This window comes from Armigeres subalbatus, chromosome 1, assembly GCF_024139115.2.
Source record: "Armigeres subalbatus isolate Guangzhou_Male chromosome 1, GZ_Asu_2, whole genome shotgun sequence".
Lineage (NCBI taxonomy): Eukaryota > Metazoa > Arthropoda > Insecta > Diptera > Culicidae > Armigeres > Armigeres subalbatus.
Window position 1 is genome coordinate 211,516,591 of NC_085139.1, and position 18,413 is coordinate 211,535,003.

The window sequence follows — 18,413 nt, forward strand, 5'->3', positions numbered from 1 at the left end:
AGAACGAGAACGGGTATCAGACATTTTTGGCCAAATGACCCATTCTGTCAAAAAACTATTTCTGCTAAATGGCATTTTTGGGCAACGATGGTTTCGGCCAGACGACCTGTTAGGACAAATGGCTTTTTCGGCCAAATTACCAGCTCGGCCGTCTGTCACTTTCGGTCTTATTGGAATGGAATGAAACTGACCAAGAATTTTTAATCGAAAGTAGAAAGAATTTTCTGAAGAAACCAGAAACAATCTTCAAAAACTCCGAGCATTTTTCCGATGTTTTAAAGTTGACTATGCCAAACTAGCCGTTTAATGATGAACTTCTTCCTGCGAAAAAAAAACAAATCACTCTAATAAAGGATAAAACACTAACCGGCTTGATTAATTTAGATTGGGGAAGTCAACGTTAAAGCATCTCTTTCACTAATCAAAATTTTCTGTGTGAATTTTTTTTTTTTTTTTGATTCGCGATTTGTTTTCAAATATGTATAAATCATCACGATTGATTATATATTTTGATCTCATGTTGCTGTAGATTACTAAATTGAATAATATGACATCAAACTGTGTACTTATTTTGCTATCGGAAACCAATATCAAATATAGTTTTCGATGTCCTCTCATCGACAGTAGAATAGTTTTTGATTTGACGTCACGGTAAGCTGATTCTGCTAAACGTTTTGTTATTTTAACCGTCAAAACGACCAAAAAGATATCAAATTAAGTAAACATAATCGATGATTTCACAACATTAAAACAAGTTATCGATTTGCTCTTAAGCTTTGCTCGGGTAGGCTTCTACCAATTAATCTTTTCGGTTAAACTATTCGGCCTAACAACTTTCAGTCTTGTGACTTTCTGCCGAACAACTCTGTTCTATTCAAAAATTCAAATTAAATTAGATTTTCATTTTTTCATTTTTCGCAATTTTTACATCCTTAGTTTTTACGGAGAGCTCTTCGAAATTTTAACAAGGTATCGTATGGAATTTTCATGGAAATAATTGGTATCCTCACGAAAAATTCTCTGATGTTTCAACGTAATGTTGTAGAGATCCATCTGCAAATTATACGGAAAATCCAATGAATCTTAGGAGTTTCCACTGAAAATTTCAATCGGCGTGGAAAATTATAGATCAGCGGCGTGGCAAATTTTAAACGGCGGCGCGCCGATGCAAAAATGTCGGCGGCGGCGGCGTGCCAAAAACTGCCGGCGGCGGCGGCGTGGCGCGGCGGCGCACACCTCTACGTGCCGGAGGGGGCATAAATGCTGCATATCGTTGTGTCTTGTACTCGGACTGCGACCAACCGACCATCCAAACTTTTCTCTACGTTGGAGTATGGAATGTGCTGCTTTAGTGCAATCGCTGTACCTCGTTTTGAGTGGTCTACATTAGCGATAACGTTGTAGCCGGGTATTGTAAGATGCTCATTTTCTACCTCTTGCAGACAGATGATATCGATCCATTGTCTGTTGACGAAATTCCGGAGAGCGTTTATTTTTGTTGGACTCGTGATGGTGTTGATATTTATAGTGGCGATATAGTAGGATGTGAGAGACATTTTAGTGCTGGATACTCTCCTCATTCTCGACTCCATCCATGCGAATTTTCTTTGCTCGGCGGGTTTGCCTGCTGCTTGATGATGAAGAGGATTCGTCGGTTTCGTTGCCGTTGTTTTTGTATGGAATTGCTTGCGGGTTGGTTGGTTTCTTGAAAAGATCTATCGCCGAGTTTGACTGTGTGGTGGTAGATGGAACTGTATGCGACAGTGTCGATGGTGTCGAAGCACGATGTTTGTTCGCATCGAGATTTTCTACCGCCGTCGTCGGACGAAGCACGGTGGCGTGTGTTGACTCTCTGGGATTTTCGGCATGGATCGGCGATTGTGACATTTCGGGGAAGTCTTCGGATGAAGCTAGCTGAGGCACTGCTTGTCGCTCGGCTGCTTTTTAATAATTGATTTCGAGTCAGGAGGTTTGACGCTAGTCGGCTTCTTTTGCGGAGCTTGTTTTGCTACGTTCGCGTAACTCTTCTGCACCAACAATTTCTTGTTTTGAACGCACGAGATCCCGGCATGAGCTTGTTCGTGGCAGTGCTTGCACGATTGAAGCTGGCATTTGTAGACAATGTATGCATGTTCACCATCTATTGTGACCCACGAGTCAATGTTCTGCCTCAACACCATGCGGACAGACCAGATGCCGAGCGATACACCTCCATATTCGTATCCTTCGCCCCACGTCAATTCTCGGATTGAGAGAACATCTCCGAAAGCACTCAAAAATTCGACGATTTTGGCCTCCGATACATCTTCGGGCAAGTCGTGGATTTTGACCTCAACACTACCATCTTCTAGCGTTATTCGGAGCTTGAACTTTTTTCCTTCACTTTCTACTTCATGCTTTTCGTCGTGTTCTTCGACCACATTTTGAGCGAGTGCAAGGTTATTAACCTTCACGAACGCACATGCTCCACCTCTATGACACTGTAGTCTTTGCACTTCCTCCCTCCTCAAACCAAGAACCGTACGGCAGAAGGTGTGTAGTTTCTCGTAGGATGGTTTCAATGGGAAGTTTGAATAGTCAATTTTAAATGTATTCTCCCGCCTCATCACGAATTCGAAACACACGCGACGCGACTGGATTTAGAAAAAAACCAACTCTCCAATGAATACTGATGTTGATTGCTTGACTTCGTAAACGATACACGTAATCGAGAAATCGTCTGTACGTCTCAGAAGCTGAGCGATAACTGCTCAATCCGACAAGAATGTGCAAGCGGAGGCATTTAGATTTGAAAGCAATCTGGTAAAACTGAGTCCAGCCGACTTGGTTGCAGTATTGACTCGAGACTGCCATGCGGAGAAAAGTACAGCCACGTCCAGTCTACCGGTGGAATGGAACGATCGCCGAACTCCGCCGTAACTGTCTTCGAGCAAGGAGGAGGATACAAAGAACCCGCGACAGAGTCGAAAGAGAAGAGCGTAGATCTGCAGGCCAGTGCTTTGCTGCGAAGTATTGCCTAATTTTATCAAAATTGCACGCGGCGTACCTTTCAGGAAAGGTACCGCCGCGTTTTTTGCACTCCATTTACTTGATTCTTATGGGTGAATAGCATTGCGGTGTATCGTTTGGCGCGGCCGTACCTTTCGACAGTCATTCGCCGCGTGAAGTTTTGTGCAAATACCCATTTGGGAACATGCCGCGCAATGTATCATATCCAGAAAATCTGACAATAATAACTAATGAAGTAAAAAGTTTTTCAAAAGTTTTGTTTGCGAAAAAGCATTTGGCGAAACGACCTACTACCACCTTTGGATGGACTTTCGTATTCTCGTTTCCCTCAGCATGATCATATTGAGAAATGATTTGAACGAATCCTAGAATTCGTTATAAAGTCTCGGTCGTCCATAAACAAGAATACTGGTGAATAACAGAAAGTGATATATCACTAGAATAAAATCTAAAGACAAATATTCATGGCGAAGGCATTTATTGTATTCAGTGTATCCACCAGCATATGTTAATACTGGAGAGTATGTAGGTAGAACCTTGTGCCATTAGAATGCTCGTATTTGTGAACAACAGCTAGTTATGTATATGTAATTAGTGTTATAGTTATTGTTGGTTAAAATCAAGATTTTACCAGGTTCTCCATCAATTGTATCCATTTTGTAATACGACCAATTGTTATTGTATTTAGATACCTACATGTATTTTCTTTTCACAACATTCTAGAAGCATTTGCATTTGTCATAAATAACGGAATGCTGTTTTGCGTTCGCATCGAATTTATTAGTGAATTTATATTTTAAGTGCACCGTTGAATACAATCTTAACCCCGAATATGATGTTTGTGATGGCACAAAACGCCTCACAAATGTCTCATTTTATAATTACCTTCCGTAGCATTGCAAATAAAACGTAAAAATAATGCTGATTTTAATTTAGTTTTTTTTTTTGGCATGCAATAATCATTGATTTGACTGACATCGGATGGAGTATTTTGGAACTGAAAACCCTATTTTAAAATTCCACTCAATATTCCACATTATCGCTTGAAATGAGTTTCATATTGCATAAATGTCATATTGAATAAAATTAATTATGAAATACAGATACTAAAAATAGACTTGTCTACAGATTACGGTGCCACCTTGAGAATCTCTCTTTTGCTTAAAAAGCGAATTGGATTTCAACAATTTAACCATAAGAAAAAGATGTTTTCCTTGCATTCGCGTTTGGTGGGTTGTTGAAATGTTTAGATAACCAGTTGCGCGTGTCGCTATCTAACGAAGATCTATCCAAAGTTACAGCACGAGTTGGTCTTCTTTGCCGTTTTGTAGAATGCCTTACTCTGTATCGAAAGCTCTTCGGATTTAAATACCAGATCATCAAGCTTTTCGCCTCGCTCTAACACAGCCTCTATCGTATTCCGGAGAATGATTTTCGTTTCGTCCAGATCTTCCTGCATTTTGGTGAGGGCGTCCGCTTCCCGTGGATCCTGGTACTTGCTGAGCGTAGCCGGTAGTGTGCTGAAGTCGATCGATGACTCGTTTCCCGAAGGCCACTGGTCCTTACCGATTTTGGCGTTGAAGTCGTCCATCACCTTGGTTAACAGCGTGTGGGCCACACGGTGAGGATATTCGTGGTCCGAGATGAGCACCGCCCCGAGGTTGTCCGCCCGAACGTAGACGTGGCACATGTAGACATCTTGCTTGACGGATTGACGGGCAGCCGCCTGCGTACGTTCGACTAGCGTTTTGCTAGCAAAACTATAAGGATATGAAGCAATACATCGAGTCTGAGATTTTTTTTTTGGTTCCGGAAATATTTTGCAATTTTTTATCATCTAACGTAAATTACGTAAAAATATGCTAAGGTTAGTTGGGCGTCCAGAATAACTCCAAGATCCATCATAAGGTCAACACGTTGAATATCATATTTTGTTCATCAAGATACAGCTAGAACTAACGCCGAAGTTAACCGCGAAAACCCATGTCAACCATGTGACAGCATTAATGCTGTCCAATGAGAGCTTGAAGTAGCTCGAAGTTTCTCCCTGTCCTGCTCATGCCCATTTGTTGACAAAAAAAGAACGAGCAGGACGGGAACAACTTCGAGCTACTTCGAGCTGCTCATTGGACAGCACTATTATTTCTTCCTTCGGATACCGTTGGCAGATAAGTCAGTAGAGACGACGTCCATTTGCACAATAACAGTAGATATCGGATATCGGCGAATAAGGCAAAGACAAAGGTGCAGTTTGAACGAGATGGCGCCACAACATTTAAAGTAAAATGAATTTCCTTGTATGGACAAATCATCCGTTCTCATTAACTACGCATCGCATCAATATGAAACCTAGGTCAAAAAACAACAAATAATTTTTAGATTTTTTGTTCCCATGACTTGTTTTACAGTTCTAAACAATAAAAGAGATTTCATTGTACCTCCATACTAAATTCTAGCTGTATACTTTCAATTTCTTCAAGACTGTTCTCCACCTCGTGTGTGTGGAAGGAACATTGAAAGCTTACGATATCGAACAGCAGATGTTACTAGTGTATATGCAATATTACATTGATACAAACACACAGCAACACCACCTGTCGCCTGATAATGGAAATATTGCAATTATACCGTCAGGTGTAGTGGCTGTTGTTAAAATATTTAGGAAGGGCCTCAAGCGGAATTTTTGCTAGAACGCAACTGACGATCTCCTATTGAGACACAACAGAATCAGGTGTCGTTGATATGCTTGAGATAAACCCGTGTTGATCTGATTTCAATTCAATCGGGTTCTATAAATGTCTACAACCGTTTTACCTTTCCTCCAGTATCGCGCGTCAAAAAGACTTCTTAGCCTACAAGTTTTATTCCTTGCTTAAGTGTATCTTATGAAATGACATATTCAGGATGGCCACTGAAATTCGATTTGCAAATTACCGATTTCCTCCTCTTTTGATGATTTCAGCTTCTACAGTTTCTATTGGAGCAGCGGTTCTCAACCTTTTACGTGAGTGGTACCCCTTCAGGCTTCTGCATAGCTAGAGGTACCCCCTGAGTAGCTCTGGTAGAAGCGAAAGTAGATGTGCAATGAGGTGGCTGGGTTATGATTCCCAGTTTGGGGTTGCAAATTTTCTTATGGTCAGCTTTCAATAACACGTTTGGAATTACCGCGAATTCAATAATTCTAGCATGATTATTGAAAACGTCGTATGCCCAAAAGAAATGGTCTTTCTTTGTTAACTTTTTCTTTCGATTATTACAACGCCATACTAACATCTACATCTGCTAAATTAAAAGACTTCACTATTCCATTTACTTACTTACCATTTAATCACTTTGTGTTTCGTTTTCTACCTGAAAACTTCTTCAGTGTTTTGTCATCGTCTTGAATAGTGAAGTCTTTTAACTTTGCAACATTTCCCCCATCAAGACGCTCAATAGCAAATAACCATCTACATCTGATTTTTTAGCAAAGATCTAAAGAAAATAGCTTTGTCTGTCGTACTTAGGTAAAAATATAGTATGAATATTAGTTTTTAGTTATAATACATTATTTTGTGAGCAATTGTTTTACTTTTGCGGTGATTTTGTTGTAAAAATAGTTATTTTGTGAACAGTCACAGTGCTCGACATTACAACGACTGTTTTAAAAATGGTGAATTGGTGTACATAACTTTTATCGTGGATTCAAACTCTGTTCAAACATTCCAACTGGAACTTGGCCTGCTTTTCAACTTAGTATTCTATTAGCATTTCCTCAGTTATGAATTGAAAGCTTTTCTATGCCCGCCATTGCATAAGTATGTATCTTGTGTGGCAAGTACAATGGATACACTATGCCCAGGGAGTCGAGAATGTTTCCCACCCGAAAACATCCTAGACCGGACCAAGAATCGAACTCGCCATCTCCGGATTGGCAATCCTACGCCTTTGCTCGCAAGGCTACTGGAGACCCGTCTGTGCTTTCTACTCTTCTGATTTTCGATTGAATGCAGTACCCTAGCATATAATGTGTTTAAATTTTCAAAATCTGCACGGTAATTGATGGTGCAATAACAATGATCTAGTATACATGATCCAGGTAAGTCGAATTCATGGTCTTGGTCTATAATATGTTTCATTAGTGCTGTTTCATAGCTTTTCCCTTGAAAAAGACCACATCCAACGGTTGGAACGTCGGGCAGAATGAAACGTTAACCGTTTAATGGTTTTCAAGACTGAGATAGCCGCAATTCCTACAAAGTTGAACATAATTTTGAAACTCTTGTAGTACTTCCTTTTGATACTTATCAATTACTTTCATCGGGAATACTTCGGATAGGCGGTTTGAAAATTCTTCAAGACAGCTCATAAAAAAATATTTGAGCCGCTCCAAGAATGCCATCAAATTCTCTCAACCGTTTTCCAAAAATCAAAACGAATTATCTTCAACCTCTCCAAATCTTTTTGATTAACTAAAATCAAGATGTAATGCTTATATTACACGTCGATCGTGATTTTTTTTTTGTCGATCATGATGTAATGCTTATATTACAAAAATTGTGCACCCACTATTGAGTGAATGAGAATCTCGTTTTAATCCCGGTTTGTACGGATGCGTATTGCGTATATTAAAATCGAGCAAATCCCAAAATCCGCATAAAAAACGACTATAGCGAAAATCGATGTTTCGCGGTTTTAACGTATTATTAAAAAAAAACTCACAAAAAATCTGCATAAAAAAACCTGTAAAGATTGAAAAATCTACCAAAAAACTACTTTATACAATAACTGCATAAAGTTTGAAAATAAATTTTTACTAAACCACTACAGAACGTGAACGTTTTGCCGGATCTTGATGAGGAGGAGTGTTGAAGATATTAGTGTCAAGAAATTAGATCGTAGTAGTCATTATTATTAACGTCATGTCATTCAGCTAACATAAATTTTCATTTCTTTCTGAACCATTGTATATACAAGTTGTTCTTTCTACGGCTCTCTGATAATTAACAAACAATTATGAGTGAAAAAATCGTTTAAAAACAGAATCCTGTGTACATTAATTCAAAAGAATGACAATTTCGATATATTACGTGGCAATTTATGTAACTCGGAACTGATATCAAAATGATCAAACTTTGGGATTTGGGAAAAAGATCTACATAATTTTTGAACTTCACACACACCACCCTGGCAGCACACATGTTTCACATAGGTTAATGCAACTGATATGCGACCAGAATTAGTCACTATCAAGTTGCTGCAACCATTTTTGACTGACTTGTGCTGCTCGGGCATTTACTAAAATCAAATCATTTAATTAGAATGCCACTGAGTAATAAACATAATAAAATAATTAATGTTGATATTGTAATCAGAGTCCAAGTTACCATTGGTTCTCTTCAACACTACCTTAGCAACCTATTGATTAAAACTAAATAGAAAATTCTGTTCATTCCATTTTGAACTCTCCACACGACTAGTCCAATAAATATTTTGTTCTCTGTTAAACCACTGTGCATTACTAATCACAAGAGGTTATGGGCGACTCACGAAGAGAAACATTTCACGGAATAGTTCCGTTTTCCGGGATTGGGTATGAAAATTGGAAATTTCGGGTGGAGCGTTATTTAAAGTCCGTTGAGCTGTTAGATGCGATAGTCCAGGATGCACCAGCAGCTGCGGAAGACCAAGCAAAATTTGAAAAAAAATGGACAATAAGGCTGCGAACGTAATTATTTCCTTCATTCACGACGACCTCCTGGATCTGATACGCGAGAAGACTACAGCAAAGGAAATTTGGACCGTTTTGGAAAACGTTTATGCGAAGAAGTCGGTGTCGTCTCAAACATTTGTTCGGAAGCAACTCGCAAGGCTCAAGATGGCAGAAGGATCGTTGATCAAGGATCATTTGAAGGTGTTCGACGAGCTGGTGAGACAACTCAAGTCAGCTGGCGCAAAGTTGGAGGAAGCCGACATGGTGTCGCAGTTATTTGTAACATTGCCTGGATATTATGACCCACTTGTAACGGCGTTGGAGAACCTAGGAGAAAAGCAGTTAACTCTGGATGTTGTACGCGAACGATTGATGGCTGAAGAACTGAAAAAGTCCGATAGAATGGTGGATACGGGTAAAGAGAAACCTGCAGCCTTCGCTGGATTCAAGCAGAAGCCACGGAAGTTCAACGGAAAATGCAACAGGTGCCAGAAGAAGGGCCATATGGCGGAAGATTGTCGTGCCAAGTTGCAAGCGGAAGCTAACGTAATTACGAATAACAAGGCTGTTGCATTCATGGTTGGAGTAAATGGAGCTGAGGATACCCGACGTAGTATGGTGACATTCAAGCTAGATTCCGGGGCGAGTCATCATCTTGCAAACGAAAAGAAAGTGTTCAAGTCATTAAAGAAGTTAGATGAACCTGTCGTAATCGGTGTGGCGAAAAATGACCAGTCAATGACCGCATGGTATAAAGGTACTATTTGTGGAGTTAATCGTTAAGGTGTCAAAATGACCATTTACGACGTGCTGTTTGTACCGAATCTTCGAGCTAATTTGTTATCAGTCAAGCGGATGACCAAGGCCGGTGTGATGGTAAATTTTGGACCTAAAGTAGGAGAAATTAAGCATGAAAACTCGGTGATCGCAAGATGTCCGCTTAGAGGTGATTTCTACGAACTCGATGTGTTCTACTCGGTTGACGGATTTGCAAACTTGTGTGCTGTGCAAGACATCAATCTTTGGCATCGTCGGTTAGGCCACATTGGAAGTGGTAATTTAGAGGCGCTGGTGAAATTCGATATGGTTACAGGCATTTCAAGGCTGAATGGTAAACTGGAAATATGTGATGCTTTTGTTTTTGGGAAGCAATGCCGTGAACCGTTTAATGGCACCCGACCTCGCACTTTTCGTCCGCTAGAAAGAATCTCCAATCACTCCTGTAGCCATGGATCGCGGTATTTTGTGTCATTTGTAGACGATTTTACGCATTTTGCAGTTGTTTACCTAGTCAAGGCAAAGTCTGAAGTCTTTGAGAAATTTCGTTGTTACGAGGCAATGGCAACTGCAGCAATGGGTCATGCTATTTCCAAACTCACCGTTGATCAAGGCCGTGAATATTGTTCTAATAATCAAAAACGATACTACGATGAAAATGGCATACAACTTGAAACTACATCCGCTTAAACACCTCAGCAGAATGGAGTAGCCGAAAGATTAAATAGGACCATAATTGAGAAAGTGCGTTCGATGTTGGTGGAATCAAGTGTTCCTAAATCTATGTGGGGCGAAGCGGTACTTGCTTCAGTTTACCTAATTAACAGAAGTCCAACACGTGCTATCGTTGACCGAAAAACCCCTGCCGAGCTTTGGATTAGTGAAAAACTGGATTTGACGAATCTTCGAGTGTTTGGATGCAAAGCTTATGCATGGATACCGTCGCAACAAAGGAGAAAGCTTGATCCGAAGAGCAAAGTTGCAGTAATGGTCGGCTATGCACCAAATGGCTACCGACTACCCGGGTAGAGGTGAATAACAAATAAATAACATAATAATAACAAATTTTGCTATAATATCAGATTTAGTTATTCCTATGTTATTTATAAATAACATAAAATAGCATCCAAACAACAAATGTTGTTATAATAGTAAAATCAGCTATTTATATGTCATTTTAAAAAAGAGCAGAACAACAAATAAAGAACAAATTTTGCAATCATAGCAAAGTTTGTTATTCATTTATCATTTGCATTTTCAACATATCAATAATAACTGATTTTGATATTTTCTTTTCTTCAAATATTTTGCTATTGGTTTGTTATTATAATAGCAAAATGAGTTATTTATGAGTTATTTGCTAGAGCAATGTCTGCTATTATTTTTGCTATTTTAGCAACTATATCAAACAAACAAATATCATATTTTGCTATTCAGTTATTCATATATTAATTGTAAAATATGATATTATTTTGCTGTTTTCTTCTACCCGGGTATGGAACATTGAATCAAGGCAGCTGTTCATATCCAGGGATGTTAAATTCGATGAATTCTCTTTTCCGTACGCTGATAAGAAACAATCGAAGACTCCTTTAATTGTGGTTCAATACGATCTGAATTTAGAAATCAATGATCAAATCCAAAACGAAATTCCAACTGCACCAAGGCCCGAGCAAGAGGAAGAGAACGCTGATCATGCCGGCTCCGGTGCGATGCTTTTGACCGATGATGAATCCGAAGAAGATGAATTCAACCCTGGACCTTCAATACCAGCAGCGCTCCCTTCGCAACAAGAACTTGGTTCAAACCTTGATATGGAAGAACGGGAGCGCAGACTCCCTGGTAAGTTTAAAGATTTCTTGACTGGACGTATATTTTCTGCCGTACAATATTCACCTACAGACATTGGAACAATATCCACGTATCCTATCGATGTTCCCGAATCGTATGATGAAATCTTCGGATGTCCGGATGAAACGTTTTGGCTTCTAGCTGTGAAGGAAGAATTGGAATCCCTTAAGAAAAACAATGTTTGGGGTCTGGAAGAGTGTCCCAAAGGAATAAAGCCTATCAAAACCAAATGGATTTTTCGTATCAAGGAAAACGAAGACGGAAACCCTGTCCGCTACAAAGCCCGTCTCGTAGCCAAGGGGTTCCAAGTTCCAACAACAGGCTGGCTTGGACTATGGTGAAACCTACGCACCTGTAGCAAGACTGGCAACAATTCGGACCGTCCTATCAGTAGCTGTTCAACGGAAGATGTACATTCAACAACTGGATGTCAAGACTGCCTTCCTGTACGGCGATCTCGAAGAAGATGTTTATTTAGCAGTTCCAGATGGCGTAAAAGCAGAGTCAAACTTGGTGTGCAAGCTAAGAAAATCGCTTTATGGGTTGAAGCAAAGTCCCCGTTGCTGGAATAATAAGCTCAACGAAATACTGCTGGCAAATGGATTTCTACGATCGCAACATGATTATTGTCTATATATACCGCCGGAAATAAGTATAAAGACAAGCATGATTTTCATACATTTTCATCATGATTGAGGATCGATATCTCGATTCGTAGCGATTCGATTTGGCTGAAATTTTACTAGGCACCTGTTTTTAACTTGAACTTTCGATCTTTGAGTAAATTTTATACATCTCTGTTGATTTTGACCTCAAAATCTGGAAATAATTATAAAGACACCACTTTTTATATGGAGCTCCATACAACGGAACTGTCTTTATAATTATTTCCAACAGAAACGCGTATAACCAGAATATATGCATAAATGTTACTCTCATTGAATAAAAATTCAAGTCATTTTAGGCTTGTTGGCAAAAAATCAGCCCAATCGAATCGCTAAGAATCGAGATATTGACTTCCCAATATGGCCATTTTGTATGGAAACCGAGCTTGTCTTTATACTTATTTCCACCAGTGTACCAAGTCAAACAAGCAAGGCAACATTTATATAATAATATATGTCGATGACGTGTTAATTTTCGGAGATGAACTCAAATTTGTATTGGAAGCAGAGAAGATGTTGAGCAAAGAATTTCAAATGACTGATTGTGGTGAAGTCAACTGTTTTCTGGGTATAAAGAAAAATTACAATAGAACGGAAGGAAAACTGCACCTTTCGCATGAAGCTGGGATCAATCGCATTCTAGTCAAGTTCGGACTGCAAGATTGTAATCCGGCGAAGACCCCAATGGAGAAAGGATGTCAGTTAAGCGCTAAAGATAGAAATTCAACCACACATCCTTATAGGGAGCTGCTGGGGAGTATGATGTACACGATGCTATGTGTCAGACCGGATATCAGCTATGCTGTCTGATACCTTGGAAGATATCAACAGAATCCAGGAGATATTTTCAAGCTCTGAAAAGGATTGCTCGTTACCTGAAAGGCACGAAAAACATCAAGCTTGAGTATACGAGTAACAGGACCTCAGAAGCTTTAATAGGATTTACCGACGCGGACTGGGCATCTGATACTGTGGACAGGAAATCAGTAAGCGGGTACGTTTTTCAAGTTTTCGGAAATACGGTTTCTTGGGCCAGCAGGAAACAACAAACAGTGGCCTTATCTTCAAGCGAAGCGGAATATGGTGCTTTAAGTCTGGCTGTTTCTGAAGGCATCTGGCTGAAAGGAATTCTCACAGATTTGAAGATCATATCATCGAATGAACCATTCACAATATATGAAGATAACCACGGATGTATAGCTATGGCAAAGAACATTGAATGCAAAAGGGCTAAACACATTGATGTGAAGCACCACGTCCTGCGAGATCATGTTGTCAAAGGGAATATCAAAATTCAATCGGTTCCATCAAACAAACAATTAGCAGATAATTTTACTAAAGCACTCGATAATAGCCGGTTTCAAGAACTTCGAAAATCGCTCGGGTTGACCGATTGAGAGGGGGTGTTGATATTGTAATCAGAGTCCAAGCTACCATTGGTTCTCTTCAACACTACCTTAGCAACCTATTGATTAAAACTAAATAAAAAATTCTGTTCATTCCATTTTGAACTCTCCACACGACTAGTCCAATAAATATTTTGTTCTCTGTTAAACCACTGTGCATTACTAATCACAAGAATTAAAATAAGCTTTTCCCGTTTTTCCGGGTTTGGTGACAATCACAATAAGGCCGAGAATGTTGTAGGTGGTTGTAGCCTACTAAAAATCCGATTTGAAAAGCTTATTTTAGTCAAATGCAGACATATTTATGAGACATCTTATTTCTCTGGGCTTGATCGTTTTTTCTTTACAATCTTTTTCCTCTCGTGATTTGTTCCTCTCTTTTTGACGTAAACTACGTCTAAGGGGAAGGCTTATATACAGGGTGTAAAATGAAAATTTCTAAATTTGGGACCGTCACGAAATCATGTAAGATTTGTAACATTAATAGGTCCTTTATCTTTCAATGAATTTTAAAGATTTATATATCAATCGATTCGCAAACTCTCCACCAACTTGCCAGTAGCATTGGAACTTTTAAATATCAACGCTAAACTATTGAAAATTTTAGTTCTTTCGTGCATCATGAATCTCCTATGCAGCGCGTTCCAATCCTTGGTAATTGCCTACTTTTAGGGTATTATCAATTCTTGAACTGGGGTGTATAAATGGGGTGGCTCACCTGCTAGACAGGCTGTGGGGGTCCCTACTCTCTCACGGAGTGGGAAATGCTGCTAAAGCTGGGTAGTAGTGTTGGTGGGATAGTTCCTGCTCTTCTATATAGAGCGGAATAATTGGTTCATTATACTATATTTGGTTTAACGTAGTTTACGTCGAGCGATCGTATCTTGTATACAACCCCACCACTTTTTTTTGTTCTGGTGCCTTTCGAACAGCCCGTTTTGCAATATTAATATTCCTCTGTAATATGGAGCCACTTCTGCTATAGACAAGATTCGAACTACTGTTCGAGTAAATCAGTTTTCCCTCGGACATTAAATTTTAACAGATTCTGGCGTCTAAACACAGCTTAAAACTCGATAATTAATCGATTTTGCTATGAGAATAGGTTGTGAGTGCTAGTAATGAACCCCGTGCGTATAATGGACCCCCTAAGCGCTGTAATCCACGATTTCATGCAAACTTCCGTCGGATAAGGATGCTTCATATACAGGCCTGGTAGCGATAAATGCCCTTCAAAATAGTGACTTAGTGACCAACGATGACGAAAAAAGTGACCAAATAGTGACTTTCAGAAGCAAAAAAAGTGACCAAATAGTGACTTTTGTATATACTAACCAGGTAGTGAGCTGGGTTGCATTCGTATTGTTAATGTGTAACTTGTAGTAGATCGGAAACTAGGGATATCATGTTTTTTCAAATCCTTATTAGAATGCTATCAGAAATCAAGAGAAGACAAAAATTACAAAATCATGAGGATTACTACTGCTGGCCGTGTGCATCTTCATCGTAACTAGGGAGAGGATGGATCTTAGCAGGGGACAACCGACTTGGCGCCACCATCATAAATACCACAGAGTTGGATATTGAGGAAGGTATTTGTTGGGACATCCAGAGGCTAGCAATATGACCATGGTAAACCTTATTCCGTGACACACGGGAGCAGGTAACGAGTTACAAGTTGTTACACTAAACCATGCTTATAATTTCAACAACGATTTTGAAGCAAGTTCTACACCATTGTGGTAATAAAGTTTAACATGAGCTCGAAGTTTGGAAAACTCTGAATTTTTTTCAGAAATTTCAGCGGAAGTTGATTTTCTGTGGAAAACCTTGTGAAAATTTCTAGGATTTTTTTTCAGAAATTGTGCAGAAAATACTTCAATCCTTGTAAAATCTTTCTCCAGGAGTTCAAACGGAAATTCCAACAGAAATCCGATGGCGAATGTCAGCACAAAAACTTCCGGAAATTTATTCATACCATAAATTCAAGGCAGAATTGTAGACAGAATTTGTAGACATTCCTGCTGTCTTTCAGGAATTTCCGCGGAAACTGCACGTCAATAACTATAAAAACTTCTCCGCGAATTCTTGAAAAAAATACGAGAAAGGCAAAAATCTCCTTCAAATACAAGCGGATATTTTCATGAATTCCGGTAGAAATCTTTTTGAAAATTCCTGTAGATATTGTTTGGTGAATTCCTAAGAAAAACCTTCCGAAAATTATTTCCCAAATTCAAGGCGGATTTTTTACGGGATTTACAGAAATTACAGTGAAAGTTCCTCTAAGAGAAACAAAGTTAGGAAGCTTTTTATAACGAAGGTGTATTTTTCACTAGATACAGGCAACTTACCCAACATAGGAAGTAGTGCGCTGGATTCGCCTAAAGATGCGCTAAACAACGCATCAATTAGTTTGACAGATAAAACTTCGGAAGAAAGTTCGGTTCGGAAGTCCCGATGTCCGAATTCTAATGTGGTGCTACGCCGACAATATCATGCTGTGTGGTTCGTCGTAGAGGGGTTTATCAATCAGAAACTAAGAAATATCTCGGAATTATGTCAAAATGACGTGACAAACAAATGGATATTCAGAGACGATGAAAAATGACAACAAGTGAAGTTCTTACCCTTATAATGCTTGTTAAACGAGTGCTCAAGAGTATAATGCATTCATCACATAAAAAAATGGGTTCTATGCTTACCTATGCTATACTTCAAATGTGGAGTCCCTCTCAACGACATTTTGCTATCGAAAACAAAACCCTACGCTCCTTATTTATTAAATTTCCACCCAAAACTAAATCCGCGCGAAGCCTCAACCGTTATGTAAATCCGCATCAAATCCGCGAGAATAGCGATTTACATTTGATTTGGTTGATGATAATTAATAGTAGGTACAAATGATTTTTATTTTGAACTTTTTTTACAAACGGTGGTGCGAAAATAGTGACTTTAGTGACCATTTTCCAAAAAATAGTGACTTTAGTGACTTTTGGATGCAAATAGTGACTTTTTAGTGACTAGGCTCAAAATAGTGACCAAGTCACTAAAAAGTGACTTGCTACCAGCCCTGCATATATCAAGACAGCAGTTCCATAATACCCATATAAACAAACTCGACTTGGACCCAGGGATGGCCTGGCCATAATAAGCATACTAGCTACATCATTCTAAAATGCTTGCTTTATTAGCAAAAATTGATAGTTTGGCTAGTTTTATGTACGAAACACGTTGCTGATACCAATTGCTTGTCATCTGGTGCATGAGAGCTACAATTTGTCAAAAGGCTCGCTCTAGCGGAGCGATTAAGTAAATTTCTCTCGTTAAGGGGTTCATTACTAGCACTTACTCCCTAAATTTGAAACTTGTTCAGACAAATCGCACTGATTATTAGGTAATATGGTAAAAAATTGAGATTTCAAAATATGATTCATGCGTGAGCATATGAGTGTTCAATCTAGACCAACTCTCATATCAAAGTGTCATAAGCCAAATAAAAAGATTCTGGGATTGACAATTCTAATTCTAATAAATCTAAGGAAAATGCTACATTGTTGAATTTTTGCTATCATAATTTAACCTTCTTTTTATTGGCATTACATCTCCCACTGGGACATTGCCGCCTCGCCGCTTAGTGTTGATTTAGCACTCCCACAGTTATTAACTGCAAGATTTTTATGCCGAGTTGCCATTTTTTATGCCCAGGGATGTCGAGAAAATTTTCAACCCCAAAAATTTCCTTGGACCGAGAATCGAACCCAGCCACCTTCAGTATGGTCTTGTTTTGTAGCCGCGTATCAAACCGCACGGCTAAGGCAGGCACCAGTTTAGCCTTGAAAAACTCTGATTAATCCATTTAGCGGTTAGTGTTTCTCGTGCATTAGAGTATGCAAACATCATTATAAGAGCATTGATAGGGAGATAAATCGCATTTTTTCATATTCATTTTTTTTTTCAATCATATGGTTCACAGCTTGTTAGGACATCATAAATGAATTAGATTTGAATTACATTTTATCTCTTTTCCAGGAGCATTATAAAAACGTCCCATTATCGCAACCAAATAAAATTGTCTACGGAATTTGAATCGTCGAGTCTTACCTTATGAATTCCTGTACCGAACCTCTTTGGAAGAATGAGAAACTTTGCAGATCGTACGCTGATTTCAGCAATCGGGCTTCATTGGGAGCCTTGTAAAAGACACTGACGGCGTACAGTTTCACCATTGTCCGACCTGATGACGGTTTATCGATTTATTTTTGCTCGACGATGTCAATAACTAATCAATAATGGTGCTCTTCGAAATCTGGAGAAAAAACTAAAATTTAGTATTTCATATGCACTAATATTACTGATCCTATTAAATAGGTACTAACTTGGATATTTCCTCCTTATTTCTATAGACGGCCAATGTTGCTTCGTGGCACTGTAGTGAGAATTACAGTCATCAACAGTAACGTTATCAATCACATATGACGACTAATTGATGTACTTTGATGATATTACTAAGTCGCAAAATATTCCTAATTAATTCGAAATCTGGGCCAAATATTCTGAAAAACCTCAGATTATTTGTTTTCCTGACGACTAAGCACCCGCACGAAATCGAAGACGAAGATCATGCAAAAACAAACTTTCCTCGTCAAATGACATATGCTTTTAAATGTATGCAACGTCAAATGAAAGAATTTCACACGTTCAAAGCTTTGGCTCTGTTCACAAATCACGTAACACTGTCAGCCAGATTATTATGATTTTTTATATTTATTATTATATTTATAATGACCGATACGGTCCTTGTATGAGACGAGTTTAATACTATTCCATTTAATTCCACCACTTTGTAATCTCTACAGATACGTATTTTGACCTCAACTGTAAGGCCGTTTCAGTGTCTCTACTAAACTCTCTATTTCGTACAAAAATAGTACACAATTTCAATACAAAAACTGATAGAGAGGGTTAAAATGGAGGAAGTTCCATTGTGAAATTGTGCTATTTTATTTTTGCATT

The 18,413-nt window shown here is 38.9% G+C and overlaps 1 protein-coding gene across 3 annotated transcripts; it reads right to left on the reverse strand.

Annotated features, from left to right (window-relative positions):
* Positions 1-3,470: 3,470 nt before the first annotated feature.
* Positions 3,471-18,048, reverse strand: LOC134210535 (synaptobrevin homolog YKT6). 3 transcript variants are annotated; one of them, XM_062686580.1, is made up of 3 exons: positions 17,777-18,048; positions 17,502-17,706; positions 3,471-4,769 (listed from the first exon to the last, which is right to left on the reverse strand). In XM_062686580.1, the coding sequence occupies exons 2-3, from the start codon at positions 17,624-17,626 to the stop codon at positions 4,295-4,297; spliced, it is 600 nt and encodes a 199-aa protein (XP_062542564.1). In that variant the 5' UTR covers positions 17,627-17,706; positions 17,777-18,048; the 3' UTR covers positions 3,471-4,294. The 3 variants fall into 3 exon arrangements, with proteins under 3 accessions (XP_062542564.1, XP_062542571.1, XP_062542568.1); XM_062686587.1 differs by having other exon boundaries at positions 17,502-17,718; XM_062686584.1 differs by having other exon boundaries at positions 17,773-18,048.
* Positions 18,049-18,413: the final 365 nt, after the last annotated feature.